Genomic DNA, 14685 nt, shown 5'->3' with positions numbered 1-14685 from the left:
GTATGCCACTCAACAAGGCAATGGGCTGTACTGTCTTCCTTAATGGATAGTACTTATACTTTAATTAGCAGCTCAAAGCACTTTGCTGTCTGGCCCTGATTTTCTAATCCCACTGAAATATAGTGATCTGGGCACAGCAATGATAACTCCATAGGAGAGCAAATTCAAAGTTCACCTATTAATCAGGTAATGTGCTAAACTCTCTTAACACCCCAACCACTACTCTGGATAGAGAAGAAAACTTCATGTAAAATGATTCAAGATAACTGAGAGTATAAAGAGCTTTAATCTCTGGTAATGGAAAAGGAGGAGCTTCTAGCAACTCTAATTAGAACTAAGCACCTACTCTGGGGAGCTCTTTTGGGGCAATCAGCATTAAGATCGGAGTCACTGCTGATCTTTGAGAAGTGAGGTAGGGGGCAGCAAGTGGCATAAACCACTTGCTTGTTTCTTGCTTTTCAAAGGAGCGTCAGATATCACTCCACTGGTTTGGCAGAATTTATGTACTGCAAAGTCTTTGAGTTGATTTTATTAGACAGCCCAAGACTGAAGGCCTCCTAGACAATCAGCAGGGGCCAAATATATTTTAATGTAATTCCAACTGATTGGAAATAATCAGAAGACTGGTGAATCTTTATTACTTCTCAATTTACCCACTTTCTCTAATTTTCTTTATAGAACCCAGCCCTAGGAGCCAAAATGAGGTTGGACTGTTCTGACATAGTAAAATGAAAAAAATTGCTTTTTTTTTCTGGCTCCTGGGTGCTTTCCCACATCCCCGTACATAGCAGGTGATATTCCACCATTTATTCCACGTTTCCTGTTAACTGGACAATAGACTCAAAATGCAACCTCTCCATGCAGAAGGTCTATCAGCTGAAGTGGGAGGAAAACCAATAGTGTCATATCCTGAAAGCCAAGTAAAAAAGTATACCAATGAGTAAGGAGAAACCAACTGTGTCATATATGGCTATTAGGTCATTTAGGAAGAGAACTGAGAATTGACTATTGGATTTAGTATTATAAAGTCACTAGAGTTCTTAAACAGGGGCATTTTGAAAGAGGGGTAGGGCAAAAGCATAAATGAAGAAGATTTAAAAGAGAATTGAAAAAAACTGGAAACAGCTAGTAAAGAGGGCTTTTGTACAGAAATGCAAATTCCTCTTTTAAATTTTAAAATGTTGGAATTCCTCAGGGCACTTTGGTTGTTTGTCATCCTTTCTTGAGCTATATAATCTCTCTAGTGGTCTTGGTCATTCTTACACTTTCAAATGACGTATTGTTTCAAGAAGGATGAAGGGGTCACTAGTACTAAAAATAGGAGAGAAATAAAGTAATTTAAGGGGTAAAAATTATTCATTGGACCTAGCACCCAATATTTAAGTGAAAATGCATTAGAGAGATGAATGATTAACTATTGTGTTAATTTCAGTATCTTCCACATGGAAATGTTCCAGGAGAAGATAGGCTTGCAGTTGGGCTGGAGAGGAATGGAATACTGGGAAGCAGTTGAACTTGACTAAGGGGTGGGTAAGTGGCAAGTAGAAATGATGGATCGAAGACAGTCACATGAAGCATACCAGTGAAAGGTTTTTGAAGTCAGGAGTTGGACTTGGCATTTGTGGGTAATGGGAGCCCCAGGACTTTTGGGTTCTGTATATGTGACAAGAACCTGGATGAAGTGTCAGGTGGGATGGGGGTAAGGAATTGATGGTAAAGATGCTTTCTAATGAAGCAAGACAGAAGCAGATTCGATGGCTGCATAAAGAGACTGTGAGATCACAGGACCTTATTGCTTGAGAGGCCACTGAGTGCAAGAGAATATATCAGAGACAGAGGCAGAATATAGCAGAGGCAGGCTAAGTGCTGGGGTTTATAATCAAGGCCTTAGCAGACAAGGTTGGTAGGCTCTGGAGAAGATAAGGGATTCAGGCATACCAAATCCCTCTTCCCATCACACCTTCATAGTCTGGGGTGTTAACAAAAATCATACTTGCCATGCTTTCAGCACAGAACTAAGGGAGTCTTCTCCATTAGCGTTTTCCCCCACACAATTAACCTGAGCCCCCTTGTAACAAAATCCAAGTTCTAAACAGGAAATAGAACACCAGTTTACTTTAAGCTATGTCAGGAGGGTCCGTTTTTAATTCAATCCAAAGCCAGGTTCCTTCCCAGAAGCCACCACTTTACTGGCACTAATTGCTCTGTCTGTATTCTTAACACAGAGATGAAGAACTAAAGGATTGAACTATGAAGGTAAAATGTTCCCTTTCACTCTGTGGCCCTTCCAGCTCAGAACTGCGAAGGCATGGTGTAGGTGGGGAAAGATAAATGTATTTGAGAGATGTCTGTCTCTTTCTTTTCCTAGAGACTATCAAAAAGTTAGAGCCTCATAAAAAATTTTAGAGCCTCTTTAAGCTGTGTATGTCTGTATTCTTCTAAAGACTGCTCAGCAATATGGTCTATGTGTTATACACAAGGTATCTGTTATTCTTTGGAAATTCAGCAACTGAATAGCCTATAAAGTCATCACTTCTACCCAGCCAAGATATTACAGGTTATGAGCCATCCTGTTACAGTGGACTTGATTGAGACAATGAAAGCCTAGTGCAGGCTGATTATGTAATAAATGGATGATTAAACCAGTAGGATTCTACCTTTACATACATAGGAGGTTTTAACACTGGAAATGCCTGAATTCATGGCTTTTGAAGTGAAAAAAGGTAGTATCAGTGATGCACAGCTCTCTCTAATCCAAAAGCAACACACAGGAAGACAGGGAAAAAAGTCCGCTGCCCATTTGTAAGGACGGTGGCAGTAAGAGTAAGAGACAAGGGTACAACAGTGCCATTCATTCACCTAGGCACTCAACACAAATCCAGGAATGGCCACTTGAGCTGGCATGGTAAGGCCTACTAGGCCATCTTATTCTCCATTCCCTAATTCTCCTGTGACATACTAGCTCTTCTCCCAATTCAGTCCTCCGAGATGCTAGCCTCCTAGATTTCTTATTGGCCTGGAAGGAAGTACCCTGCTGATGATCAAGTTCAAAGACCTGAAGAGGGCATTAAGAACATTTTTCACTAGCAAAAGGGACCAAGGTGATTTGTCTAACCAACCCTGACTGATTCTAAAATCCTCTTGGTTGTGAGCAGACTATCCTAAGTAGAATTTGGGTCCCTGCCAGGGCCTGATTCCATGATTAACTGATTCCTATGTAAGGTGGGAGATGAAATAGTTGTCTGAAGTCACATGTCAAAAGTTATGTTTATTGTGATAAGGCAAGTTCATTTGATCTATGGCCTGAACCCTTGAATGTGTCCCTTAACAGCTTTAATCTCAGCACTGTGGTGGCAGCTCCCTTAAGTAGGCCATCCAGCACCACCACTAGAATCATGGAAAAAGCTTTAATGAGGCTTGAGTCATGGGCAGAAATAACTTCTGATCGCTTAAAGTAAATAAAACCCCAAATATATCCAGAAAAAAAAGTTTGAGTCAATTATTGCTGCTATATTTTAAGTGAAATATGTCCACCATATCTTTGCAGATGTTTTTAAGAGTCTAAGGAGAAACCTATTCATTACTGACAAGATAGATCCCTAGACCATTTCCACATGAATTTCATTGATTGGATGGATGCAAGTGGTTTGACTTAGTCTCAGTATTCCTCTTTGCCCTCATTGCAAGTTAAATCTCACCCCACTGTCTGTTGCAGCCCATCAGTTGAACAGCAGTAGTTGGAGTGATGTGTGAATAGCTGGTGGCAGTGGAGGATTCTTAGCACTAAATGTATATTCTCATGTGCCTCAGGTAGGCTCAGACACACTCTATTACTGCCATCATCAGCATGTAGGCCAGTTATGAAAAGGAGAGTCTGTAAATAACAGTGTTGAACAATTTGTGTCAGGTGTCTCTTTCTGTACGAACACACTTGAATGCCTTACCAGATGGCATTAGAAACACGTTTTATCATTTGTACTGCAACCAGCACAGAGAAATCTACTGTTCTGTGCATAACATTCAGCCATGCCTAGTAAGAGAAAATTTTCCTGTCTTCTGTTTTCTAGGTGAAGCTTCTATACATACATCTATGAAGCCCTTGGGTATTCTTTTGAAAAAGAAGAGTGTTCCTAGACACCAAAACATTGTGACTTGTGTGGAGAAAAAGCAGAATATTACTTGGATTTGGAGGGAAAAGCGTGCAGCTTTTACAGTGTATGATCTCTTTTACTACTGGCATATCTGGTGGAATTGGAGGAGGTACTATTCCTAAGCCAGGCATCATTGGAGTTATTGGTGGAATTCCAGTCATCATTCCAAGAGCAGGATCAAAATCTAAAAAAGGAGAGAAAAGAGAGAACAATAAGTGACACCAGGCAAGGTCAAGGGGAGGCAGAATATTACCTTACAAATTTCAAACCAAGGATCTTTCTAAGACAGAGGCAAAATATTTAATACTTAAATATTATATTCTACTTGTGCATTTTCCTTTTGGGATAGGGCTGTTTGTTTTTGCTTGACCAGTCTCTTTATCTCTATATCTCATTTTGATATCCAAGGCCTTTCATACTATGACTGTACCTTGTCTGTTGATCTTGTCTTCCACTAGTTCCCAATGCACACCCTCCACTCCATTCAGACAAGGCTTCTTGCTCTCCCTTGTAACACTTCTTGTCTTTTTGCAGTATAGCATGGTATTAAGAGCATACAGTTTTGGGAATCAGGCAGACCTGGGTCCTACTTCTATTATTTGCTTAGCAGGATGAATCTTTTGAACCTCCATCTCATTTGCAAACCCTTACCTTATAGGGAGCTATGACAAATAAACAAAATGATGAATGTAATGTGCTTAGCATAATGTATAGCACAAAAATACTCAATAAATAACTATTCTCTGTGCTTTTGTTCATGCTGTTCTCCCTGCCTGGAATCATTTGAGCCTCCCCAAATTCTCCCCATACTTCAAGGCGTGCCTTAAATAACTCTCCAAGGCCACTCTCCCTGAAGAACTTTTTCCAGATAATTCTGGTTCATTCTCAACTCTGTGTTGAAAAACTGTTTTGTATCTGTTGCCACTGAATTTTATTTTATTTTACATCATCTTTTCATTCAGGGATGCTTCTAGGATGTGTAGGGGCCCTCACAAATGTTTTTCTGTGGGGTTCATCTATATACACAGTTCAATTCACCCCAAATCAGCATCAACACTATTCAGTGGCATAATCTCATGAGATACCATGAGAGAAATGCCACACCAGGCAGCTAGAGTGATTTACTTACCAGTCTACCTTCCTGGAAACAAGACTCTGGGAGGACTCCACAGGCAGGAGTTCTGAAGCTTCTTGGAGAATCTGGTTGACTCCACATGTGGGGTAGAGGATTGGAGAGTGCCCCAAAGAGGAGAAAGGAGGACTGGGGTCCACATAAGTTCAGTATGAGAGTGGGACTCCTTGCTCAGACAACAGTGCAAGTCCTGGTCAATTCCAGGCAATGAAGAGGAACTTTAAAAATTTCGAGAAAGGTGCTTCTTAAGATTAGAACTTATATAGGACCTGTTCTGGACTCAGGGCACCTACCCTGATCACACTAACTACCTGGCTGGTCCTTAGCATCGGACAGGGACTTAGAAAATATCAGGGCAGGCATTTCAAAGCACGAGGTCCCCTGAGATGCGGGCCTAGGGCAAAGGTCCCACTTGCCTGGGTGTAAGGATGGTACTGATTTCATTTAAATTTTGTCTCTATATCAAAATGCAAGTTCTTTGAGAGAAGGGAATGCATTCTACTTCCTTATTTCCCCACCTCTCACTGTTGTCCTCTGCTACAGAATGCACAATGGACTGTAAATAAAGTATTGCATAAGGAGTTCTGATAATGTAGGGGCAGTTGAAGTAGCACTAGCAGGTCCGACTCCCAAAAACCTTACTCTGCTCACCACAAAGACTTGAGGGGCAACGCCTATAAGCATGTCCTTAGGCTGGCTCTGAATCCCCTGGGTGGCTTTCTAAGATATTGAAGGGGGTAGATCTAAACAGGGGGAAGAATCTGTGGTCTCTAGAGAAGCAGAACTTCAGGTACAATAGGCCCAGTAGGGGTGAGTCTTATGACCAGGCAGATAGGCAGGCGGGTAGCACGTGTGCATCCTCCATTGTAAAGTCAGCCCATAAGAGCTAGGGCATTCCCTATCTTCCCACATGCCTGTCATGCTGAAATATCAAGACCCCAGATATGTTTGGGAAGAAAAAAAAAAGATCTTCCAAGAAATTAGAAGAAATTTTATTTTTCTGAAAACAAATTTACAGCTCACCCAATATGCACTTGTACACATGCATGTGAGCGTGTGTGCGTACACACACACACACATACACATGCACCTTTCCTTCCTCCCTGTGGCTCTCATATCTCTAGTTTCCTCCACATACTAGTTACATGACCTTAGGGAAGGTTTCTTAATATCTGGTAACATAGCACTATTTCTTTTTTGATAAAAGTGGGGATAAATGATGACATTTAGCTCAAAGGATGAAAGGACAGAACAGATATGAAAACACCTGGCATGATAGGTGGTAGTCCTAATAGGTAAATTTCCATCCTTCCATTCAGTAAGTTCACTTATTCAGGCATTCATTCCCACATTCCACAAGCATTTGTGATAGCTTTTAATATGTCAGGCTCTATTAGGTGGGGGCAGGGGTCTAGGTCTTCCTTTCCATCTTGGAGGACTTAGACCCCTGATACCCTGTGTTTCTATGCTGTATAATAACAGCACTGCGGTTAAAAATGCCATTTGTGTCTTTGGAAAATTTGATTCCTTGTGTATATGATTTTGGAAAAATTGTTAACATTATCTCACCCATTTACAAACTGTTAATTTTCAGTAGGAAAAGATCAGATTAGATTGTGTGCCAACTAAACAATTTCATCTATTTTTCCCCTCCAACTGAAATGTTTGTCTTCCTTTTATTGTTCTGCCTGCCTCCTCATTGTTATTCATATAGCTCTGTCACTCACAACTCTACCTTACCACAGATTACAGAAACATCAGTTCATTAAACAAGTTCTGCCACTTCGGCTGAGAAAGAAATGCCTGTCTCCATGTACTGTCTACTAATAAATGGAGACAAACAAAAAACAAATACACAGGATAAATATAACTCCTGACTGATGTACTCACCACTCTGTTTGGTATGATTACATTAATATTTTATGAAATTCATTTAAAAGCAAATGTATTCATGACATATGGCTAAAGCGAGAGTAGATAAACTCCCTTTCTTCCTTGTGTTCAATATGCCAAGAGTTCCATAGGCTATACTGCCTAGCAGGGCTTGCTAGAGGGCAGGTTGCACATGACATTTCAAAGACTCCTAACACATTGATTATTTCTTTTGTTTATCTTCAACCATTAAGCACCAAAGTCGATGTGATTTTCCAATGCCAACCAAGAAAATAACCATTTGAAATCATCGGACTTAAACAAGTATTGCAGAATCTGAAAAATCAAAGTCCAACAATTTAAAATACATTGGGAATAGAACACCAGAGAAATTATCTCCCTCTTCAAGGCCCCCAGCCTGGCTTGACAAGTACACTAACAAGTGTGTAGTATTAACATTTATGTTAGGAATTCAAACTTTTATTTATTTATTTTAAAATTTTATTTTACTGTGTTATGTTAGTCACCATACATCATTAGTTTTTTCTTTTTCCCATTTTTTAATTTAATTTTATGTTATGTTAATCACCATACATTACATCATTAGTTTTTGATGTAGTGTTCCATGATTCATTGTTTGCGTATAACACCCAGTGCTCCACGCAATACAGGAATTCAAACTTTTGAAGGAGATTTGAAATCATTTTATAAGGATTATGGAAAAGGCCAAGGTATTCCTCCAAAGTCCTTCCCACAATAAATACCCTGTTCTGTTTTGCTTCTATATCTCTTCTTCTAGCACCTTTTCCCTACAGCCTTCTGACTCTTGGCATTGCCATGCCTGGAAGTGTCATAAGACATTGGTTTGTATTCCCTCTTCTGATTCATGAACTTCCCCAAATCCCAGCTTACTAGAGATGCTACGAATGCTTTGTTAGTTGGGCCAGCTTGCTCCTCTGAGTTGTGGCTCTACTACATGATTTCAAGTAATATTTCAGTGTAGCCTTAAATATTCCTGCTCCCTAGCGACTTGGGCTCATTCAACCTAGAGTAGTTACCTGGAAGTAAAATCATCCTCTGTTCTCTTTACGCATTTGAGCCAGGGAGTTACACTGGAGGCACATACCATTTCTATGCTGCCATCCAGTCATCCATATGTCCATCCAGTTAATAGTTTGATGCCAGGCCCTGTGCCAGGTGCTGGGATTGAGGGAATGAGTAAGGAAAAATCCTCGGCCTCATAGTCTAGTTTAGAAACATCCATGCAGTTACAATGCTGTATCACCAATTATCAACACCCAAATTATTGGGTGCTTACAATGTGCTAGACACTGTGCTAAGCATTTTATATAATCACATTTCAGTAAGCCTGTGAACTAGCTACTATTATAATCCTTCATTTTATACAGAAATTGGGGCTCAGAGTATTTAGTTATTTGACCAAGATTACAAGCCAGTAAGAAGCAGAACTAGGATTCAAATCTAGGCTGGTCTAACTATAATGCTCTTAACCACTACACTGCCTCTCAGTGTAGTATGACAATTGTTTTAATGAATTAACTTCATTATAGGTGTAAGGTGAACCAGGTATAATTAAAAACATGGCAGATGAGCAACAAAGTGCTTCCAGACAATTATTTTTTTCCCAGTGTGACAGATTAAAGGTGGATACAAATTCTTTGAGACTCCTTTCATCAAGAGATGAGGTCTATGTCCCCCACCCCATTTGAATCCGGATGGGCTACAGACTACTTTGACACAAGAAGTGTTCTGTTTTCAGGCTCAGGCCTTAAGAGAGATACCATTCCCACTTCTTGTTTCTGGGAACACATGCTACTGGAGCTTCAAGATACCGTGTAACATGTTGGAGTACTGTGGTAGAGAGGCATGTGGAGAGGGCCTTAGAGTAAATGGAGAGAGAGGGATCCAGCTGAGCTCAGTGTTTTTATCTGTCCCTGCCAAGGTGCCATGCATATGAATAAAGTTGTCTTGGAACCTCCAGACTAGCCTACCATTGCTGAGACATCCCAGTTGATACCATATGGCACAGAAGAATTGCCCATATGAGTCCTGCTCAAATTCTTCACCCAGAAACTCTTAAAATAGAATAAAATGATTGTTTTTTAAGCTGCTAAGTTATAAAATAGTTTGTCATACAGCAATAGAGATGCAGAATATGCAGCATGCCTAGGGAATGGGGTGTGATTAATTAACAGAGTTGGCTATTTTCAATGAATGGAAATAGAAAGTACACCAAACACCCAAACTAGACTGACCATGATTTTTCTCAGATTATTGAAGAGGTGCTTTGGGACCCTGCAAGGCCCCAGAGCCACTGTCTCGAGAAATTGTCACTGTACTGTTGCTGTGTGGAAGAGCCAGTTGAAACAATGCCAGGTGACTGACACTCTACTATGTGGACTAAGACTACAGATGTCTACAAAACACTAGAATTAGAGGTTGCCCATTTTTGATGCCTGACAAAGACACCACATATGCCAATTTTATGGTTCAGCCCTTGATATTTTCTGGCAAGATGGTTCACACTGGTGTTCCTTCTGTAAAATGCAAACTCCACTTTTGTGGCAGGGGAAGAGGGACGGTGTCCATAATACTACTACCCATTAAATCAGTGTACATGAATTTCTAGGTTATGATTTGATTTTATACATATCATCTCATTTAATCTTCACAATCCTAAGGAATAGGTAATATATTACTCTCTATTTTACAGATGAAGAAATTGAAGCTCACAGAGTTAACACAGTAAGGCCATACAGTAGGTGGCTTTTACTAACCATACTCTCAACCATTAGTCTATATTGCTTCCCACCAAGTCCATGGATCCACAGGAAAAAAAGATACTCCTTGTCAGATTAAGCTCTGTTTCTTTTTTTTTTTTAAAGATTTTTATTTATTTATTTGTTTGACAGAGAGAGAGAGAGAGTGAGAGCAGGAACACAAGCAGGGGGAGTGGGAGAGGGAGAAGCAGGCTTCCCGCCAAGCCGGGAGCCCAATGTGGGGCTCGATCCCAGGACCCTGGGATCATGACCTGAGCCGAAGGCAGACGCTTAACGACTGAGCCACCCAGGCACCCCAAGCTCTGTTTCTAACTACTCAACCTGTAGCAGGCCTTCAAATATTTATGTCCCAAAGGCTACCATCCAGTTGCTTATCTCTATACCTAGAACTTCCTGTTGAGATGTTTGATATATGTATTGCCACACTATTAAGTAATTTAGAGGCTTCTGTTTTAAATCCATTGTCTCAACTTTGACCCACAGAAGAAGTTGAAATTGTGGCAGTGTATGAACTGGAGGTGGGCAAAGGTAGGAGATAACACATTTACTGTTGGTCTTGTCTTTTTAGAACTGGACCTGGTTCTGGCTGGCTGGAAGCCCCTCCATACCCTTAGAAAGGATCTTCCTAAACTTAGTGACTTCTCCCCATCCAAGTGCCCTCCTGCCCATAAAGGCATTTCTATTCTGTTAGGTGTTCCAAAGACTCTTTGAGCACCAGGATGTAGTTTGCACTCACAATAAAACCACTGTAATGCAATCATAGATTAGCCTAAAATAAGCGCACCAAATGGGATCTAAATATAATTAAGGTATTTCACAGAGAATTATGATTCCAATTCAGGTATACATTTCTGGGACATTATTGCTTTTTCTTTAGAGTTCCCACAAAATTCACTGGAAAATTAAGAATTACGCCTGGGTATTGAGAAATTTTAACCCACTACAGTCTTGACTGCCTCCTCTTCATGCAAATCCTCAAAAGACTTTTCAAGCAGTCAACCTGAAGAGAGAATACATATTTCTAAGGATAGCCAGGCTGCACTGTGAGATGATCCTGCAGTTATCACTAGCCCTCTTGGAAATAGAGCACAAGTTTCCAAATTTTTGCATAATGACTCTCAAATTCTACCAACATCTGCCTGTTTCTCCAGAAGATCACCTAAACCCTTGCTTCAGGCCAGCTGGAAAATTAAAGCAGGGCCTCGTTCATGAACAATAGCAAATAAGGTAGCAAACTAGGCTTGGGTGGGTTATATGGCACAGTTTTAGTTCACAAAGACTCACCCCAGTAAATCTCAACTTTGATTTCAAATTTCTTTTTTTTTTTTAAGATTTTATTTATTTATTTGAGACAGAGAGAATGAGAGAGAGAGAGAGAGCACATGAGAGGGGTGAGGGTCATAGGGAGAAGCAGGCTCCCTGCCGAGCAGGGAGCCCGATGCGGGACTCGATCCAGGGACTCCAGGATCATGACCTGAGCCGAAGGCAGTCGCTTAACCAACTGAGCCACCCAGGTGCCCTGATTTCAAATTTCTACTAATGAAGCTTCTTTATTTAGTATAAATTTTTGCAAATATCTACCTTTCTAGCCCATCTTCCACCTATTCCTTCCTATTTATTTATATTGTGTTCTTGCCTTGTTAGAACATTTGACAGATTCAGGATCATGACCTTGACTCTCATGGGATGCTGTGAACATCTTTGGATGTTGGCATTAGTGAGGACATTTCCTGCTACGTCTGTGGTTCCCAGATTTCTAGATTTTAGAGAGGAATAAAATAAAATTAATATACACATACATTTAATTATACCCCTCTTAATTTGCCAAGAAAAGACGTGGGGAAAAAAATAACAGAAACTAGCCAGTGTACCATTCGCACAGTTCAAAAAAGACAGAACATTTTAGGGGGGGGAGGAAAAGATGGCAGAGGAGTAGGGGACCCTATTTCAACTGGTCCCCGGAATTGAGCTGGATATCTACCAGACCACTCTGAGCACCCACGAAACCAGCCTGAGATGTAAGAAGATCTGGATCTCTACAAACAGAATATCGCAGGCGGTTGGTTTTGAGGTACGAAGCGGAGAGCCGTGATTCCGCGGGCAGATATCAGAGGATAAATAGCAGCGGGAGGGTGCCTGGCCGTGGGGATCCTACACCGCCGGCGAGCGACAGCCTCACGCGCTGCGGACGGGGCACAGACTCGCAGACCGGTAGCATCGGGAAAGGACTTTAGGGCAGCCCCCGGGGTGGAAAACCAGACCGGCGGGGTCGCGCGCACGTGAACCGCAGCCGCCCAGACAGAAACCCGGAGCGACGGTCGCGCGCACGCGAACTGCAGCCTCCGAGATGGAAACCCGGTGCGCCAGGGTCCCGCGGGTGAACTGCAACCTCCGGGGTGGAAACCCCGAGCGGCGGGGTCGTGCACACGCAAACTGCAGTCCCCCAGACAGGACCCCAAGCGGCGGAGTCGCGAACTGGGAGCGGCTGGTGGTTTTAGAAGCACAAAGGGCAGAGACGTGCCCCGACCTGGAGGCAGGACTGGGGGTGCTGCGGAGGGGCGCACAACCCAGGCCGCTGCAGTTTATAGCAGTACGGACAGAAACGGAGACGGTGTGGCCTGGAGAGCTCACTGAAGAACAGACTGAGGTCTCTCTGCTCTGAGGCAGAGGGTTGGAAACGGTCTCTTCTGCTCTGACTCGCGGAAGAGACACAGAAAGCCGCCAGGGAAAGCCGCCAGAGAACAAAAGCCCCAAAGACTGATTCCCACTGAGCCCATCCCCCGCCACAGGGGCGCAGGGCAACTCCGCCCAAACAGGGTTGCCTGAGTAACAGTGCAGCAGGCCCCTCCCACAGAAGACAGGCTGGGAAAACAAGAGGTCAGCAACCCTAAGGTCCCAAGAAAACAGGTGCATCTTACTTGGGTTCTGGTCAATAATTTGGACTCTATACATTCCCTCAAACACCCATCAACAGAATGACTAGGAGGAGGAGCCCCCAAAACAGAAAAGACTCAGAGATTATGACTTATGCTGCAGATTTACAAATGGATGCAGATATAACCAAGATGTCGGAGATGGAATTCAGGCTAGCAATTGTGAAGACAATGGCTAGAATGGAGAAATCAATTAATGGCAACATAGAGTCTCTAAGGGCAGAAATAAAAGGGGAATTGGCAGAACTCAAAAATGCTATCAATGAGATCCAATCCAATCTAGATAATCTAACAGCTAGGGTAACTGAGACAGAAGAGAGAATAAGTGACCTGGAAGACAGTATAATAGATAAAAAGGGAAAAGAGGAGGCCAGGGAAAAACAACTCAGAATCCATGAAAATAGAATCAGAGAAATAAGTGACACCATGAGGCGTTCCAATGTCAGAATCATTGGAATCCCAGAGGGAGTGGAGAGAGAGAGAGGGCTAGAAGATGTATTTGAGCAAATCGTAGCTGAGAACTTCCCTAATCTGGGGAAGAGAGGACCCCTCCAAGACCAAGGAAAAAAGGCCAACACCCCGGCATGTAATAGTAAAACTCACAAATCTTAGAACCAAGGAAACCATCTTAAGGGCAGTTAGGGGGAAGAGATTCCTTACGTACAGAGGGAGGAACAACGTCAGACCTGTCCACAGAGACCTGGCAAGCCAGAAAGGCCTGGCAAGACATATTCAGGGTACTAAATGAGAAGAACATGCAGCCAAGAATACTTTATCCGGCAAGGCTTTCATTTAGAATGGATGGAGAGATGCAGAGCTTCCACGACCGGCAGAAGTTGAAAGAATATGTGACCACTAAGCCGGCCCTGCAAGAAATATTAAGGGGGGTTCTATAAAAGGAGAAAGACCCCAAGAGTGATCTACAACAGAAATTTACAGGGACAATCTATAAAAACAACGTCTTCACAGACAACATGATGACAATTAATTCATATCTTTCAATAATCACTCTCAACGTGAATGGCCTAAACGCTCCCATAAAACGGCACAGGGTTGCAGATTGGATAAAAAGACAGGACCCATCCATATGTTGTCTACAAGAGACTCATTTTGAACCTAAAGATACATCCAGACTGAAAGTGAAGGGATGGAGATCTATCTTCCATGCCAGCGGACCTCAAAAGAAAGCTGGGGTAGCAATTCTTATATCAGACAAATTAGATTTTAAACTAAAGTCTGTAATAAGAGACACAGAAGGACACTATATCATTCTTAAAGGGTCTATCCAACAAGAAGATCTAACAATTGTAAATATCTATGCCCCCAACATGGGAGCAGCCATCTACATAAGCCAACTGTTAACCAAAATAACGAGTCATATTGATAACCATATGTTAATTGTAGACCTCAATACTCCACTCTCAGCAATGGACAGATCATCTAAGCAGAAAATCAACAAGGAAACAAGAGCTTTGAATGATACATTGGACCAGATGGACCTCATAGATATTTACAGAACATTCCACCCTAAAACAACAGAATACTCATTCTTCTCGAGTGCACATGGAACTTTCTCCAGAATAGACCATATACTGGGTCACAAATCAGGTCTCAACCGATACCAAAAGATTGAGATTATTCCCTGCATATTCTCAGACCACAATGCTCTAAAACTGGAACTCAATCACAAGAAAAAATTTGGCAGAAATTCAAACACTTGGAAGCCAAAGACCACTCTGCTCAAGAATGTTTGGGTCAACCAAGAAATCAAAGAAGAACTTAAACAATTCATGGAA

The 14685-nt window shown here is 41.9% G+C and overlaps 1 protein-coding gene across 9 annotated transcripts in view; it reads right to left on the bottom strand.

Annotated features, from left to right (window-relative positions):
• Positions 1 to 14685, bottom strand: part of ENOX2 (ecto-NOX disulfide-thiol exchanger 2) — a 286156-nt gene that overhangs the window by 45512 nt on the left and 225959 nt on the right. For all 9 annotated transcript variants that reach the window (XM_078065152.1, XM_078065146.1, XM_078065148.1 and 6 more), the window contains one exon: positions 4180 to 4335. In XM_078065152.1, the coding sequence (XP_077921278.1) occupies positions 4180 to 4335 (156 nt within the window). The remainder of the gene's footprint in view (positions 1 to 4179; positions 4336 to 14685) is intronic.

This window comes from Halichoerus grypus, chromosome X, assembly GCF_964656455.1.
Source record: "Halichoerus grypus chromosome X, mHalGry1.hap1.1, whole genome shotgun sequence".
NCBI lineage: Eukaryota > Metazoa > Chordata > Mammalia > Carnivora > Phocidae > Halichoerus > Halichoerus grypus.
The sequence above is the reverse complement of the archived record's forward strand: the minus strand, read 5'-3'. Positions and strand labels throughout refer to the sequence as shown.